Source organism: Mustela putorius, unplaced genomic scaffold (assembly GCF_011764305.1).
Source record: "Mustela putorius furo isolate JIRA1106 unplaced genomic scaffold, ASM1176430v1.1 tig00003834_pilon_pilon_pilon, whole genome shotgun sequence".
In the NCBI taxonomy this organism is placed as follows: Eukaryota; Metazoa; Chordata; class Mammalia; order Carnivora; family Mustelidae; genus Mustela; species Mustela putorius.
In genome coordinates, this window is record NW_025421987.1 from 93406779 (window position 1) to 93424395 (window position 17617).

Here is a 17617-nt window from a genome sequence, read left to right on the forward strand (position 1 = left end):
CCAGTAGTTGTTTCCTCTTTGGTGTTGAGTAGTATTTCCATGTATAAATTCATTTATCCATTTTCTTGTGATGCACATTTGGTTTGGTTCCAGTTCTTGGCTACTATGAATAAAGCTGCTATGAACATTTTCGTATAAGCCTTTTTGTGCACAACATGTTTTTTTTTTGTTTTTTTTGTTTTTTTTTTTTGTCTTAGATAAGTCTGTATGACTGGAATTGCTAGACCAAAGGAGAGGTGTATGTTTAACTTTGTGAGAAACTGCCAAATATTTTTCCAAAGTGGTCATATCATGTACGTTCCCATCAGCAGTGGCTGACAGTTCTGGTTGTCTCACATGCTTGCCAAACTTGGTATAGTTTTTTTAAGGCTAGTAGTTTTAGTGAAGATAGAGTGCTGTCTCATTGTGGCTTTAATTTGCATTTCCTTGATGACCATTAACATTGAGCACTTTATGTGTGAGCACTGTATGTAAGATATATATATCTTCCTTTGTGTAGTGTTTGAATTTTTAACTGGGTTGTGTCTTAGTCCATTTGGGCTGCTATAACAAAATACCATATATTGGGTAGCATATAAAGACACAAATTTCTCACAGTTCTAGAGGCTGGGGAGTCCAAGATCAAGGCACCAGGGTGGTCTTGTTTGGGTCAGTGAGAGTCTGCTTTCTGCTTCATAAATGGCTGTCTTTTTTACTGTAACTTTATAGCATGGAAAATTCAGGGAGGTATGTAGGGTCTCTTTTATAAGAGGCTAATCCCATTCCTGAGGGCTTCCCCCTCATGATTTAAGGCCTCCCAAAGACCCTTAATCCTAACAAAATGGGCCTTAGTACAAACATTCAAAGCAAATTTTTTATCTCACTACTGAGTTGTAAGAACTTTTTACATATTCTGGAGATGTATACTTTGTCAGATAAATATTCTAAAAATACCTTCTCCAAATTTGATGTTTGTCTATTAAATTTTGTCAGTGTTGTTATTTCATGAGCAGAAGTATTTCAGTTTGATAGAGTCTAATTTATCAATTTAAATTTTGTGGTATTACATGCTGTGTGTGACCTAAGAAATCTTTGTCTATTTTAGATTTATAGTTTTTATTTTTACATTTAGGACTGTGTCCCAGCTTACATAATTTTTGTTTATGTATAACAATTTTTGTATACGATATAAATTTATATTAAATTTTATGTGTATCATATGTAGGGTATATTTTTTCCCATATAGATACTCAATATTTTTCACATCATTTATTGAAAAGACTTCCATCTTTATTGAATTGCTTTGGTGCTTTTGTAAAAAGCCAATTGACTGCACAGAGATCTGTTTCTGAGCCCTCTAATTTGGTCCCTTCATCTATTTTTTATCCCAGTACTATACTATCTTGATTATAATATTAAGTCTTGAAGTCAGTTGGTTATAAATACTCTAGTTTTGTTCTTTGTTTTGGATATTCTAGGCACTTTACATTTCTACATACATTTTAGAATAAATTGTTAATTTCTGCAATACTTGCTGGGATTATGTTGGGAATGGGCTGAATACATAGACCATTAGAACCAAGGTATTGGTTCTAATACCTTGGCAGTCTACTAAGCAAACCAAAACAGAAGCCTATAAATGCCTAAGGTTAAGAAAGCAATACTGATGAATTACTGAACTCGACACCTGAAACAAATGGTATACCATAAGTCGGCTAATTGTATTTAAATTAAAAAAAAATAAGGCAACCAATCACAGTTAATTAGACTTTCCCAAATAAGGCAATCATGTAAGCTATTAGCCAAACAAATAATTTCCTTGCTTTTGCTTCCCTTTTTTCTCTATAAAAGTTTTGTCCCTGGCTCCTGTTGATGGAGCAATCCTAATCAATTCTGGCTTGGCATTGCTTAATTTAAATCAATTTTCGATCAAATAAATGTTTATAATTTTTATTATGCCTCAGTTTATCTTTTAATAATATAGATTCCAATCTTTCACTATTTCATACAATGCAAAAATAAACATGCCTTTGTCTTTGCACATGTGGGAATGTTTCAGTATTCCATTTCTGCCTAGAAATAGAATCGCAAAAAAAGGGGGGGGGGACTTTGTGAAATGTAAAGGTAACCCATACATGAGAGGGGTTAGTTTACCATTATTTGGTTTCTCTTATTTTTTAAAAACAACTGGGAAGCAACAGTAACAAAGGAATTTTGCACAACTCTACAATCCTGGAAAAAGCTACAGTTTGCAGAGGTCAGTATAGCAAGTTCCTAACTGGACCTGCCATTAAAATAGTCACCACAATAAATGTAATAAAGAAAATCCCCAGAGTCCTACGTTTGGGAAGTTTACTAGCAATGACTGGGTCTAATACTTGGCTTTGTTGTGAATGGATGGATACTGATTTAGGATTCTGGTGACTAAGGGAAAAGGAGTTGGGGGTGGGGGTGCCCTTGAAGTGAAGAAGGGGGAATAGGGCCCTTTGATTTTGGTCTTGGTTAAGCCAGCAATTGACTTTATTACCTTTCATGGACCACGTCTTTTTATGGGCCTCAATTTCCTCATAAAACACAGAGTGTTAAGGGAAAACAGTATTTAAAGTCATAAAACTGATTCAGATTAGGTAGGAAGAGAATGAAGATACGGAAAGGGGCTCAGGATCTCTGAGCTCTGGAAGCTTCCTACAGTAAGAGTTTTGGGGGTGGAAGAACCAGCAAAAGAGAATGGGGAGTAGCGGCTCCTGGAAAAAAAGGAAAAGGTTATGTCCTAAAAACACAGAGGGGGAAGCCAAGTAAGGAGAGTGCTGATTACCAACATTCTAAACTAAATGCTGAGGTCCAGTGGCCACTGATAATATGGAATTGTCAGAGGCTTTGACACAAGCCATTTAAACAAATGAGTGGGATTAAAAGCCAAATGAAGACCATTTAAAAAGTGAATGGGGGGGGATCATTATCGATGCTTTTATAAAGCGCACAAACTTACTCCAAACCCACAGCTGCTCATCCGAGCCCTTCTCAGCTGTGACCTTCAGAGGATCCTAAAGCACTTAACCAATCCACGACTCCTCTTGCTTCCCAGGATTGTTCTGAAAGTGCTTTGTAAACAAGGACCCCGAACAATCCACTGGCAACCACTGGCTTTTCTTATACTATTAACTACGTAGGCTCCTCCATGCCCCCTCAGTACTAAATTTTCTTAAATCGGTAGCCGATAGCCACCTAGAGAGAATTTATCAATCCGCTTTCTTCGCCCTACAACCGCCAGTCCCAGCTCAACTCTCCACCCCTCCCCTCTCCAAATCTTTGACCGGGGAAACTAAAATTTCGTTAATTCCATCCCGGAAACGAAGAGGGAGGGAAAAGGTGAGGGGAAGCGGAAAGTGCTTGTTTCCTCTGGAGGCTCAGAGCCAAAGCACTACTCCTCCGCGGACCGTTTGTGCTGTCCTCCTAGGAAGGGTGGGTGGGTGCTTGTTTTTCTGACGGACCGAGTACGGGTGCCGGGCGGGCTCTCACGGAAGTCCATGTGCCATTGGGAGGGCCGCAGCGGCTGCTCTGTGCCCTTGTTGCCGAGGGCTTCTTCCTGGGTCATTCCTGGAGCAAGGGCCGGACGGGGGCTGACACCCGGGCTCCCGCGTGGCCCTGTAGGCGCCTGTGTGACCTCCTCGCCGGCGGGATGTGGCGACTACACCGGGCCGCCGTGACCTGGTAAGTGTGGGCTCCGACCTGGCCCCGTTATTTCTGGGGCCTCCGAAAAGCCGAGTTATTTCATCGCTACCTCCAGAATGTGCACGTAACTTGCAGGCCAGGCGGAGGAAGGTTGGAGGATTCCGGGATATTTTTGAGGACCCGTGGTTACAGGAGCTCTGACCCGGCTTCCCTGAGGGGCCGGCTGCAGTACTGGCCCTTGTTCCTGTCCTGTGCCACTCGAAGATTCTGGGCTCTTTTCAGTCTTGGCCTGTCTCTGTTGTCCTCTTGTCCCTGCCTCTTTCACCTTTCTGTCCTTGCTGTTATCTGGTGGCTTCTTGTTTCTGCCCTCTGCGTCCCTGGCTCCTGGCTCTATTCATGTGTCCCCCTCTCCGCCTTTCAACTCTTTCTTCTACCTCCACGACAGGTGCACGTTGATCTTGCGGGTACTCGTTCTTCTCCCAGAGTGAGGAGGCTCTACCTATTGTCCTAATCGTCTGAGTTGACTTGCTTTGGAGTCTGATCTGGTTAGTGACGCAAATGGTGTCGGAGATGGTGATTAGAGATGCCCTCTCAATAGCAGCTTTTCAGCGTTTAGGGAGGAAGACTTGCTTTGGATGAAAAGTGGTGAATGTAGCACCAACTTTCTTATCACATGGTTATTGCTGCCCTGGCCTGGTTTAATTCCAAGTTAAAAAAAAAAAATCTTAGGATCCTTTCATTCCTGTGGGTTACTATATACATTTCAAAAAGATTTAAATTTGACTTTATCTTTAAATGTATTTGTGTTCTGATATCCTTAGATACTTTCAGGCTTAACTTATTGTTGCAGGCTGTTGATAAGAAGTAATATGCATCAAATAGGGTTGAAAAAACTTGGTTTTCCTGAATTAGCCTCTCACCACCTGTCTTGAATTTTTTTCATATTGTTTAAAGGGTATGGATAATTGATGGTTTTTATAAGGAATGGTATCCATTTTTTATGAAGGTTGAGTCTAAATTTAGAACTGGATGACATACAATAGTTATAGTCAATTAGAATAATTGGATAGTTATTTCTAATTTTATGGAATTTGAGTTTCTGAGTAAATCTACAGCTCTTGATACTGCAGTAAATTATTTATTACCTTTTTATTTCTACTCCCGGTTTCCTGGAGAAACATACCCAATGCTATTTAAATAAAAAGGGAAAAGGCTTTGCAGAAAACATCATGCTTCATTGGGACAATTGAGACATGTGGGAAAACTTTAAAATTTGAACTTAACAGACTGATTAATAACTGATATTTGTTTATTCGGGTGGATGCTGTTGGGCTAAATTGTTTCTTAAGTTATTATGGACTCCACAGAGTCATGGCTTAAAAGTGTTTATGTTGATAGCACAGTTTAGCTTTCTTGCAGAAGAGGAGTTGTGGAAGGTTAGAAGCGTCAAGCTCTGGAGTTTTTCTTTTGCTGTATTTGTTTTGCATGTTTGTTATGAAGGAGTACATTTAAATTCCCATTCTTAAGCAGATCGGAACATAAACATTTTTTTGATATAAGGTATGTAAATGCATACTCACTGACAAATAACAAGATAGTGACCAACATTTATTTAGGTGCAATAAATGTTTGGTAAATTTGTTGAAAAAAGAATTCATATTAGGAGATGTTATATACTTAAAAGAGATGATAGATGAGAGAGAATACATGATTTCAGGAGTCATGGGGGTGGTTGTTTTGCATCACATTGATTTTTAGTTTGGCCAAATATAGAAGTCTATATTCAAAGTACTTTTTCAGAACGGTAAAGGCATTGGTACATTTTTTTTTCTAGAATCCTTTGTTACTAATATAGACTCTCAGGACAATCTGATTTTTGTGTTTTTGTAGGTATTCTGCTTTTCCCTTCACAGGAGCTTTCAGGATCTTGGCCTTATCTTTAATTTCTCAAGGCTTTGTCCTTGAGAAAGGTATGGGTCACCCCCACCCAAATCTGGCTTGGTACTAGTGGGCCTTTCCATTAAAAAGATTCTTTCTTTAGTTCTTCGGTTTTCTTTATTTTCTTCCTTCCATTTTTCCTCTTTTTTTTGACTCCTGTTAGATGAATTGGTCTTCTTAGGTTGATCCTGTATGTCCATGATTTGCAAAATATGATCTGTGCTTATCATATTTTAAAAAAAAATAGTAGGCATATGCCACAAATGTGCATATACACACTTATTTTTGAATTACATATATCACTGTATTACTTTATTATTTACATTATAATTCTACCCTAACATAATCTTGAAAGATGAGATCCAAAAAAACACTGTATTTAGAAGCGTTGGTACTTTTTCCTGAATCCCAGTGAGTTATTTTGTGTATCCTTTGAAACACATTCCACACACACCCCACTTTGGATACCAATTCTCTGAGTCACTTTTTTCTCAGGGTTTCCACCTTTTTTCTTTATGTTCTAAGTTCCCAGGAGTTTCCTTAATACATTTTTTGGTGTTGCTGTTCTTTTTTTTTTTTTCTTAATGTACTATTACAGCTTTAATTTCCATGAATTCCTTTCAAGCCTGTATTACACTCTTAAACATATGTTTAATTCAATAAACTTTATAAGAGCATCTTAGCAGTAGGACTCCTTGGGTCTTGAGTTTGTCTAATTTGGATATATATTTGGATTAACTCCTTTTTTGAAAAAAGCAAACAACTTTTGAGGGATACAGTGTACTCATTGATACATTAGTAGAGGTTAGTGCGGTTAATGTTGAAATGACATTTGTTGAGTACTTACTCTATGGTCATTGCTAGGTTCTTTCACCTTTTGTTTTGTTTTTTCTGTTGTCCCAATTACATATGTTCGTTCAGTGAATTTATTAAGCATCTACTACTTGTGAAGCACTGGACTGGGCTTTAGAAATACAGTGAGAAGCAAAACAGGACCACCCTGGCTTTATGAAGACTGCAGTTTACTGGTAGAGACAAATATTAATCCAATAATTACACTATTACTTAATACCAATTTTATGTGCACTGAAGAAGCTAAGAAAAGTAGCAAGGGACTCAAATTAGAATTTAGGTCCAAGAGAAGAGGGACTGCTGAGGTGAAACCATTTGTGACCAGAGTTAACAGGAGTAATGGGAGTTAAGTAGGTAGAAGAGTTTGTCCAGGCACAGTGGGTATCAGGGCCTTGAGGTGGGAAGGAGTATGGCACAGTCGAGGAGCTAGATGAAAACTGGTCTGGGTGGAGCTGGGAGGTGAGAGGGAGAGAGGCAGGACCAGACCACGGAGAGTTTGGATTTTATTCTGAGTGTAGGAGGAGGCATTGAGATTTATGCAGGTGAATGACAGTGATCAGATTCACATTTCAGAAGAGTGCTCTGATTGTGCTGTGGAGAACACCGCAGTCAGGACTGCTAACAGCAGCCCAGGTAAGGAACCCTGGTAGTGGAGATGGGAGAAATGGAAGCTTTGAGATCTGTGTTGGAAGTAGAACTTGAGGATGAGGAAGGTATCAAGAATGAGCCCCAAGCCTGTGGCTTGTGCAACTGCCAGACAGATGTTTTTGCCATTTCCTGATACAGGAAGTACTAGAGAGGGTCTGGGTTTGAGGGGAGGGAGGAAAGATACCATGAATTTGAATTTGGACATTTGGGATACTTTTAGATATCTAAGGGGTGGTGTTCAGTAGGCAGTTGGACACAAGGCTCTGGAACTTAACTATTTGTATTAGATGTAGAAGTTTGGAGAAACATGAATATGTATATGGTAATTGAGGAAATGAGTATAGGTAAGATTAGCAAGGAAGAGTGAATAGAATGAGAAGAAAAGTGACTTTACATCGGAGTCCCATGCTCCCAGCATTTAAAAGGTAGTTGGGAAGGGGTGCCTCGGTGGCTCAGTTGGTTGAGCATCTGATTCTTGATTTTGGCTGGAGGGGTGGTCTCTGGGTCCTAGGATCAAGCCCATGTTGGGCTGTGCACTCACTGGGGAGTCTGCTTGGGATTCTCTTTCCCTCTCCCTCTGCCCCTTACCCTCCATGCTCACAAGCTGTCTGTCTTTCTAAAATAAATAAATCCAAAAAAGGGGGGAAGGGGTAGTTGGGGAAGAGGTGGCCTGAAAAAGAGTTGTCAGTGAGTGGGGTAAAGCTAGTGACTGTTGGTATAAAGGAGTTCCTGCAAGGAGGGGTCAGATATTGCTGAGAGAGAGAAAATGAGAATTGAAAAAATAAATGCCCATTGGAAGGCATCAGGACATTCAGTAAGGGCTGTTTCAGTGAAGTGATACAAATGGAAATCAGGTTGGTTTGGCTTTTAATAGAATAGCTAGAGCAGGGAACTGGAGGTTTTTTTCCATCTCTTCTTTAAATTGAGAGAGACTTGACTAGTAATTCCTAAATAGGGAATTCAGAGGAAACAGAGGGAGTTGCCTTTGAAGGGAAGAGGAGTACTTACTGTAATCTTACAGGACTCAGGGTTCAGGGCTCCGGAAATTCAGGGGGAGCAGCTAGAGGAGGGTGGGCGTAGATGCAATAGGAAGCAAGGAAGCAACAGCATGTCTCCTTCAGATGGCTTCCATTTTCTCCAGAAAATTGCAGGAAGTATAGGAGAATATGGGAGGGTAGAGGAGTGGGGAGAACATCCGAAATGGTCCTAGCAGAGAGTGGAAGAATGGATTGTTAAAGTAGGATTGTCAAGCATTCTTGGAGCCAAGGTGAGATGTGTGTCCAGTAGGTACAGTTTTCTTCAGTAGTGCTTCATTCCATTGGTACAGGCTTAAAGTGATAAGGTTCATCTAGGGTTTGCATTTTGCCAGACAAGTGTAACAAAAAGCCAGAGGGCAATTGAGTTTAGAGTATTTGTAAAAGAGTCATTGAAACTGTGAACTATGAACTATGAACTATTTAAAAGGTGGGTAAGGAGGTAAATAGATAAGGTAGAGACTAATAGGTTAAGAAGAAGATAGAAGGATCCATGACTTGGTTCTTCCAGTAAGATCAAAGATGGTTGTAGTGAAGGGGTGAAGGGGATTATGGTCTGAGAAGAAGATAACTTAGATTAGTGAGTATTGACAATATAACTCTGATGTAGCTATTATCCCATTTTAACAGATTTTTTAAAACAGCCTTTGGCAAGTTCATAATTTGCCCTTGACTGCACAAAACTAAGCAGTGAAACTATAATGGAACCAAAGTTTATCTAGCTCAAAACACTAAGTGGCTGTAAGAAGAGAGCTAAAAGAAGTTTGAGCTAAATATTATGGAACCGTGGGCTACTCGCCCCGCCCAGTTGGTTAGGCTCTTGATTTTTTTTTTTTTTTTTTTTTTTTTAATATCTGTAAGTGGCAAAAATGTCAGGATTACTATTTGCTTCTTCCCTTGATTCCCATGTCAGTTCATCATTCTGGTATCTGTCTTTCCTTTTTCAGTGCTGCCACCTCAGCTCACTCTAGCTTGTTCCCCTATATCTGCACAACTGATATACAGTCACCTTATCACTCCCCAAATTACCAAAAGCTCGGTGGCTTCAACAGTAAACATTTATTTCTCACAGTTATTGGTGGCTGAGAGCTCCAGGATCAAAGTGCCAGCATATTTGGTGTATGGTGAGGACTCTCTTCCTGGCTTATAGACAGGCATCATCTTTTTGTGACCTCACAAGAAAGAGAGGGGACAGAGAGATATATGCCATTTATTTCCTTATAAAGGCACCAGTCCCAACACAGGGGCTCTGTGTCCATGACCACATACAAAGCAAATTACCGCCCAAAGGCCTCACCTCTAAATACTTCATGTTGAGAATTAGGCTTCCATATATAAATTGGGGGAGGACACAAATATTCAGACGGTTGCACATTGCTTTTAGTATCTTCTTTCATTACTCTTTAATTTATTCTACTCAGAAACTTTCCATCAGGTGCCTTATATACAGTTAATGATTTTTCCTTAGTTTCTATCCCTGGGCTGCTCAGGATCCTGAGACCTAGAGGAGAGGCCAAAGAATAGGTATTCTAAGCTGTTGGAATTTTTGTGCTTAAAAGCAGGGTTTGCATTCATCTTGTTTTCCAGTTTTATTGACAGCGAATAGCAGTTAATAAAAGAAGTAAACGAGAGGACAGGCTCTGGAGTCCCAGCTCTTGGGTTTGAATCGTATCTGTGTGGACATGGGCCAGTTATTTATGTGTGTGTGCCACCTTTTCCTCATTGGTAGGATGGAGGTAATACTGGCATTTTCACCATAGGATTTTTAGCAGAATTAAAGGAGGTAGCGCATGCTGCATGCAGCAGTGCCTGGCGTGTAATAAATGGTTAGTAAATGGGAGGTGCGATCCGACATAGTGGGTTTGAACACATGCCCGCAGGTGTGTTTTCTCTTGTGCATATTGCTTTTTTTTTTTTTTTTTTTTTTTTTTTTTTTTATCATTTCCTTTGCACTATTACCCAGTCTGATCTTTGTCCCATGCTTTTTTTTTTTTTTAGTGAGGTCTGCCAGTCCTTAGTGAAACATAGCTCTGGAATCAAAGGAAGCTTACCGCTACAAAAACTGCATCTGGTTTCACGAAGCATTTATCATTCGCATCATCCTACCTTAAAGCTTCAAAGACCCCAATTCAGGACGTCATTTCATCAGTTCTCCTCTTTAACTAACCTTCCCTTACGTAAATTGAAACTTTCTCCAATTAAATATGGCTACCAGCCACGCAGAAATTTTTGGCCAGCGAGATTAGCTGCAAGACTCTTAAAACTTCGCTATCTCATACTAGGATCTGCTGTTGGGGGTGGCTATACAGCCAAAAAGGTGAGTCGTTTCCATTGCTTTTTCAGTTATTTTAGCATGATTATTTGAAGGGTTTATAGCACAAATCATTTTTCTTTAGTGCAATAGACTGTAATTTGATATTTAAAAATGTAGTGTGTATCTCTACCATGTGCTAAGTTGTTTTAATGATGCCAATAGAAAACTGCTCTCTGAATCTTGGTTATACTTATAAGAGATCGGAATGGCCCTAATGGAAGGAGCATTGGGCTGGAGTGAGGTCACCTAGGTTTGATTTTCAGCTTGCCACTTAGTAGCTCAGACAAGAAAGTAGGTGGCATGCTAACACAACCACTTTTGGGCAGCTTTGAGAGTAGAGTCAATGTGTCCTGACCCCTGGCTTGTCTTCTGTTCTACAGTATTGTTTAAAGCCAAATCATGAAACCTGTTTGAAATAAGACTATCTTTTGAATTTTTACATTTTCCATATTTTATAAAGGAACATTTACATATTTTATATGCTGGCCAACTAATTTATTTTTAGAAGAGCCAAGGCTACTTTGTTTCTAAAATATTTGAACATAATACATCATTTTTAGTAGATTAGCATGTTTTAATTAGATAAATTAAGGTAGTTTTTCTCTATTTTTGTATGACATTCAGAGCATTTGATTGGCATACTTTCTTTTCTTTTAGACTTTTGATCAGTGGAAAGATATGATACCTGACCTTAGTGACTATAAATGGATTGTGCCTGACATCGTGTGGGAAATTGATGAGTATATTGATTTAGGTCTGTATCATCAACATTAAAACATGTTTCTTGGTTATGTCTTTAGGAAAGAGAAATAGTGGTATTGAGATTTTCTTAACTCATGAGCTTACTGTGTAGCAGTTTTATTTGAATGATAGACGTAACAGAATATCAGAGAAAAAATTGTTAGGAAAAAAAAAATAATGCCCTCACCCATCACTCACATTTTCTTTTAGTTGTAGCTAATCTGTGTGTGTGTTAATATTTTAGAGCCATAGTGAACATACGCTTTCATTTTTTATCTTTTGCTAACTAATAGATTGTCAGCTAAGCAGCCTTCTAGACATCACTTTCAGTGTTCTGTATTATTACCCAGAACAGATTCACCGTGACCTACCTAACTAGTTAATTTTGACTAGCTCCCTTGTTTACCTCCACTTGTAACCAGGTCCCTTAAAGTCTGCTATGTGTCCAGAGTAATTTCTCCCCATAGTCAGCCACTGTTCCCTTTTTCTATAATGGGTAAATGGGAAAAAAGTATATTTGATAATTTTGATTGCCAAGATTAAGCTGAGTAGTTAAAAAAAATTTTTTTTGAATGAAATTATTTTCCTCAGCCTCTTTTTTTTTAGACTCTAATTTCTTAGCCTAGGTGTATATGGAGGTAGAATTGACCTCTCTGTTTTTACTCACACGGCATTTCCTTAAAGAGAAAACTGTGTTGCATTGACAGAGGAACCTGCAGGAATTTGAAGTATTCTTTGAGTATTTTTCCAATCTTCATGTGGAGAACTTTCAACTTTGATATATTTGCCACAGTGTGGGGCTGAGGGCCTGAATTCTGAAGCTGGCCTGGCTAGGCTTGAAGCCTGACTCCCCACTTGTTCACTGTGTGCGCAGGTCCAGCTGCTTAACCTCAGTGGCTCAGTCCCTCACCTGTAAAGTGGAGTTGATGATAACTGTTCTGTAGGGTTGCTATGAAGACTAAACAGGTGAATGCTTTTTATAACACTAGAACAATATCTGACATATATCCTTATTTTGAGAATATTTATGTGTTCCATTTTTTAAATGAAGCTAGCAAAAATAAAACCAAAGCGTGCTTTGGGCTCTTAGACAGTTATTTCTAAGTGGTAACAAGTGTGACTTTTCTGAAAGTCTGTGAAAGGACAGAGAAAAGTAATGGAACTCTGTTTTTGAGCTTGAACTGAGAGTTCATTACTTTTTTTGAGTTTGGACCAGGTGTTACAGGAGGCGTTTTTCTCTTTTTTTCTTTTATTTTTGGCCTCTTCACTGTGACTTTCTCCTTAAAACTACCTCTGATTCCAATACAGTGTTAACCTTGTTAATTTCCTGCTTGTTTTAAGGCATTTAACTTATAGATCAAAGCTGTCCATCTAAGCCAGACATTGGTGAGTCTTTTTAAACAAATTTCATGGCTCATGGAATATCCTCAGAATTACACATTGTTTCAGATACATGTAGCAGTTGTGGTTGTAATAGGGAGAAAAATGCAAAAAATATTTTAATTTAAATTTATATATGACACTTATGTATGGTGTTATTTAAATTTTATAAATGTTTTAATAGTGAAATTCTTATTTTGAGAATTTTTTTTTTGTCTTCTCCAGAGAAAATTAGAAAAGCACTTCCTAATTCAGAGGACCTTGCAAAATTGGCACCTGACTTTGATAAGATTGTTGAAAGCCTCAGCTTATTGAAGGACTTTTTCACCACAGGTAAGGAAGGACCTATTTGATCTCACTTAAAATGTCAGAAACCAGGAGGAAAAGTACTGAGATATATTCATTGTTGATTCCTCCCTTTTAAATGAAAACAGTTAGTACAAATGAAAAACAGGTTTTTGAAAAAAGGACACACAAAGTTTTGGTGCTCATTGATTTTAAATTTTGGTTAGTGCAACAAAAATGAAAATTTGTAATAGTTTAAACATACTTGGCTTTAATCAATGAGGGAAAAAGTATTTCTTGTTCCTGACAAGTAGATGAGACTTCCTATGTGCTTGCTTTTCATAATTGGTTAGACCCAATTTGGTGATTTTAAGACAAACTTAATTATGATGGACCATAATGAGTGGAATTTATTGAGGTTAATCCTGTTGTATTTGCCCAATTCATGCCCTATCATGATATAACTCTGAGATCTCAGACATACTTGTTTGCTCATTCCTGTCAAATTTTACATTTCTATTTCCCCTTTTGCTGGTTTTTCACAGGTCACAAATTGGTTAGTGAAGTCATAGGAGCTTCTGACCTACTTCTCTTGTTAGGTGTGTAAACAGACATTTTTGCTGACCTTAACATGCCTTTTAAATGCTTCTAATAAACTAGTTGCAAATAAAATTTCAGACCAAATTTATGCTGCTTATGCTGAATTTTAAAACTCCAGAACTATATTGGGCAAATTCTTTACCTTACAGGAGAAAATAATGAAATAATTATTTTGCAGTAAAACTAAAATTCCTAAGTATGTATCTATAAGATTAAAATTATTACTGCTTAACCAAAATATTTTCTCAACATATCACTTGATTTGATTGTTTCTGATAATTGAAATGAAAAGTAATTTTAGTTTGTCTCATCTGCCCTGTCACAGTTGACATTTTAAATTTATTTTGTTACTATCTGTGGTCGGTAATGGCAGTGGTAAATGGCTGAGCTGTAAGTACTCTCATGGAAAATAATCCTTATCAAATATTGTCTTCTTTTTTTTTTTAATTGAAATTTTCAGTGGAATTTTAAAAACACGTCCTATAATACTCAAAAGGGGTTTTTTTGGTTTTGTGGGGGGGGGTTTGCATAGGTTACCAGTATGTTCCCTAAAATAGGAATAGCTTTTATTTTTCAAAAAAGTGATTTTTTCTCTAAAAATCTACTTGCCTTTAAAGTAAGTTGGAATTTGGACTTTTGACAGCAATGGAGAATTTAAAGGACTGCATTATTTATCTTTAAGGTTCACCGGGAGAAACAGCATTTAGAGCAACAGATCATGGATCTGAAAGTGACAAGCATTATAGAAAGGTAAGTACAAAGGAGAATTTATCACATCAGTAGTCCTGAAAGAGATAAAATAGTTTTTACCCACCCAGAAGATTTGACAGCAGTAATATCTGAGGAGCAAATATAAAAACATCTAAGTAGAGATGTTTTTAATCTTGGTACAAAGTGAAGGTACTGTGTGACAGTTCTGGAAATATTGGAGAAGGCCATTTCTTTCAAATATGCTCTATGAAATACTAGTTACAAGCATTGTTTTCAACAAAGGGCTTTATTGTTAAATATGTATAGGAAAAGCTGATTAATATAAGCAGGCTTTTCTTTTCCCTAGGACTTCTCGACCTTAATATACTTGTTGTGCATTGTGAATCCCAGGAGAAGTCAAAGTGTACGGAGTCGTCCAGATTTATTTAGCAACAGAACCTTTTTCCATGAAATACATTCTAGGGACTACTGTTTTCATGGCATATACCTTGGGGAAATATTAAGGGAATAGGAAATGGGCTGTTAGAGGATAAATTGATTCTCTCACATTAACAGTTAACAACTGTGTATGGATTTATTTCGGTTATGTCAATTTCAGTACTTGTGTTAAAATCCATACGAATATTTGGGAGAGCTACTGATATAAAATAACATATGCATTGCTCTTTATTTATATTCATATGTTAACCTGACATTCTCTTAGTCTTCATTTTTTTCATCTTTTGTAATTGGTGACATAACTGATTCCTTGGAAGTTTTTCTGAAATAATATTTATATAAACAGATACCTAAAAAAGATATTTAATGAACATTTCAGAATTAAATATGGAATATGTAACTTTTATATTGAAGGTTATTATGTTATTAATTTTATGTTTATTTGGAAGGCAGAAAGAAAATAATTGCTGTGTGTAGGTTTCCATCTTTTCTCCTTGTCCTTTAACTTTGAACTTTTTATACGATATTCCAAGTTTGAATTCTAGTATTTCAAAAGACTTTTCTCTTGCCTTTTGACTAGATCTTTCGGAGAAAACATTTTAAAATGTGTGTACATATGTGTGTGTGTGTGTGTGTGTGTGTGTGTATAAGTGTATTTGCCTTTTAACTTGATCTTGTTTGATACCTTTTCCATTGGCATTTTAACAAAAGGAACACCCTTGACTATTCATGCTACTGGGGAGAAAAGTTTGAATAGCAATTAGCCTATTATGCAAAGCTTATTTTGAGCCAAGGCCTTGTCCCTTAATGCAGGTAGACTTAATATGCAGACAACAGCTAATCTAAGGAGGGGGTAGGAACCTCTCTTACTGGATTAGTAGTGTAGTTTTAGAGTGATGAGGCCTTGTTGCCTAGATCATTTAGGGCAGGTCCACATCTTTGCTCTTCTCTGGTATGGCCAACAAGGATTGCTTTGGTAAATGAAAAACCTGTTTCAGGGTCTAACTCAGATAATCTCCTTAAAATCCTGCTAAGATGCTTAACGAATAATTGGTAAGTGATCAGGAGCTTTGCAGTACAGAAGAAGCAAAAGAATGGATCCCTAGGAATATAATTATAGTCTTCAGATGATATTTTACACAATAGACATAAAAGTAAATTTACTGCTTTATTTTATAAAATAAATTTATAAATAATTTACCTTCGCTTGAAGGTAAATATTCTCATCTACTAGTTCCTTTTAACTTCTTCATAACTTACGGGGATTATCTTTCCCATTAAAAGCTCAGCAATTAATATTACTAAGTCTAGAGTTGTAATTAAGCTACTTTCATTACGGTTTAAATTAATTGTAGCAAATGCTAGTGTAAGAATTTATTATACAGGAAAAGTATTTCCAGCCTCAACTAGTGGTTTTGAATTTTGTTAATATGCAACATTATGGGTTTCAAGGCTTGGTATTTACCTATGATACGCTTACCTATGAGAGCCCCAGATTGAAATTGGTATTCAGAGTTTGAAGCAGTCATGTCTTAGCTTAATGGTTGTCTGTGTTGTACCAAAATTTCTGGCCAGACTTAGACGACAAATGTAAAATTTAAACTACAAATGTAGGGACACCTGGGTGGCTCAGTTGGTTGAGCAGCTGCCTTCGGCTCAGGTCATGATCCCAGCGTCCTGGGATCGAGTCCCACATCTGGCTCCTTGCCCTCCGCAGGGAGCCTGCTTCTCCCTCTGACTCTGCCTTCCACTCTGCCTATGCTCGCTCTCGCTCAGTCTCTCTCTGAAAAATAAATAAATAAAATCTTAAAAAAAAAAAATAAACTACAAATGTAAAAGTAAATGTGAATCAATTATTTTTTAAAGTAGTGAAACATTTCTACAGCTAGAACTAGAAAAGAGATTTGTCCTTTCTAATAGAACACAGGGGCACCTGGGTGGCTCAGTCCATGGAATGTGCCACTGAGTTTCAGCTGGGGTTGTGATCTCCCCATCCTGAGATGAGGCCCTATATGGGGGGGTCCCCACTCAGCAGGGAGTCTGCTTCCCCTCTGCCTCTCCCCCTACTCATGCACATACACTCTCTTTCTCTCTCCCCCTCCCCCTAAAATAAATAAATAAATTTAGAAAGAACAGGAATAGGTAGGACCTTTCAAAATCAATTGAAGTGAAAATGACGGAGTTGAGAGAATACAGATTCAGATTGTTGGACTTGAGTTAGACAGAATGAATAGCACAATGAACTGATTACCTGTGGCACCCGGTCTGGGGTCACTAGACTTTTAAGTACTCTGGAAAGTTGTAATTGAGGTCTACCAAAAGTCTACAAAAGTGAAAAGCATGTATTTCTGCATGATGCTGCACAGGCTAACTAAATATCAAGTTTCTTTGACTTTGCATGGATTTATATCCATTCCGTTTATGGACAGTAGTTACTTACATCATTTGACCAGAAGTTGTGATACGTATTACCAAATTTAAAAAATGGAAAAATACTAAAACCACTTTTCAATAAATGGTGTTAGTCAGAAATTTTAGAATTTGTATCCACTGAAGAGAAATATTAGAGCCCTTGATGTCAACTGAATAATATCCTTGAGACCTGGAGACCTTCAGAACCACCTGAAGGAAAATTGAGAATTGAAGTGATGAGCCTTTTTTAGTGAATAATTTGCAAATCTGCAGATTTCTGTATATCAGTCACAACATAGATAGGTGACAAGATCACTTAGTGAATCTCCTTTTTTTGGATTCAGTAAGACTGTCTGTGACTAGTGAAAACTAGCTTGCTAAATGACAGTTATTTTCTGTGCTTTTGTTTTATCATGTTTTTGATTGGTCAGAAACATCTCACAGAAGAAGCAGTATGGTCATTCTGAAGGTTACAGACACATTTATAATTTACAGGAAATATTTGAAGGACCTTTTAAAAGTCTAAATCATGAAGAATGGGGATACTGTTTTAAGTATAATTATTAGGTAGTAATTAATGTTCTTCCTTTTCACATGTTGCTCTAATTCTTAT

General features: G+C 37.6%; 1 protein-coding gene across 4 annotated transcripts in view; it reads left to right on the forward strand.

Moving 5' to 3' along the window:
• The first annotated feature begins 3469 nt into the window (after positions 1 to 3469).
• Positions 3470 to 17617, forward strand: part of OPA1 (OPA1 mitochondrial dynamin like GTPase) — an 89879-nt gene continuing 75731 nt past the window's right edge. For 2 of the 4 annotated variants that reach the window (XM_004745284.2, XM_004745286.3), the window contains exons 1-6: positions 3470 to 3690; positions 10122 to 10440; positions 11095 to 11191; positions 12784 to 12891; positions 13389 to 13442; positions 14126 to 14193. In XM_004745284.2, the coding sequence (XP_004745341.1) occupies positions 3659 to 3690; positions 10122 to 10440; positions 11095 to 11191; positions 12784 to 12891; positions 13389 to 13442; positions 14126 to 14193 (678 nt within the window). In that variant the 5' untranslated portion in view covers positions 3470 to 3658. The remainder of the gene's footprint in view (positions 3691 to 10121; positions 10441 to 11094; positions 11192 to 12783; positions 12892 to 13388; positions 13443 to 14125; positions 14194 to 17617) is intronic. The other 2 variants (XM_004745285.3, XM_004745287.3) reach the window with 1 other exon arrangement.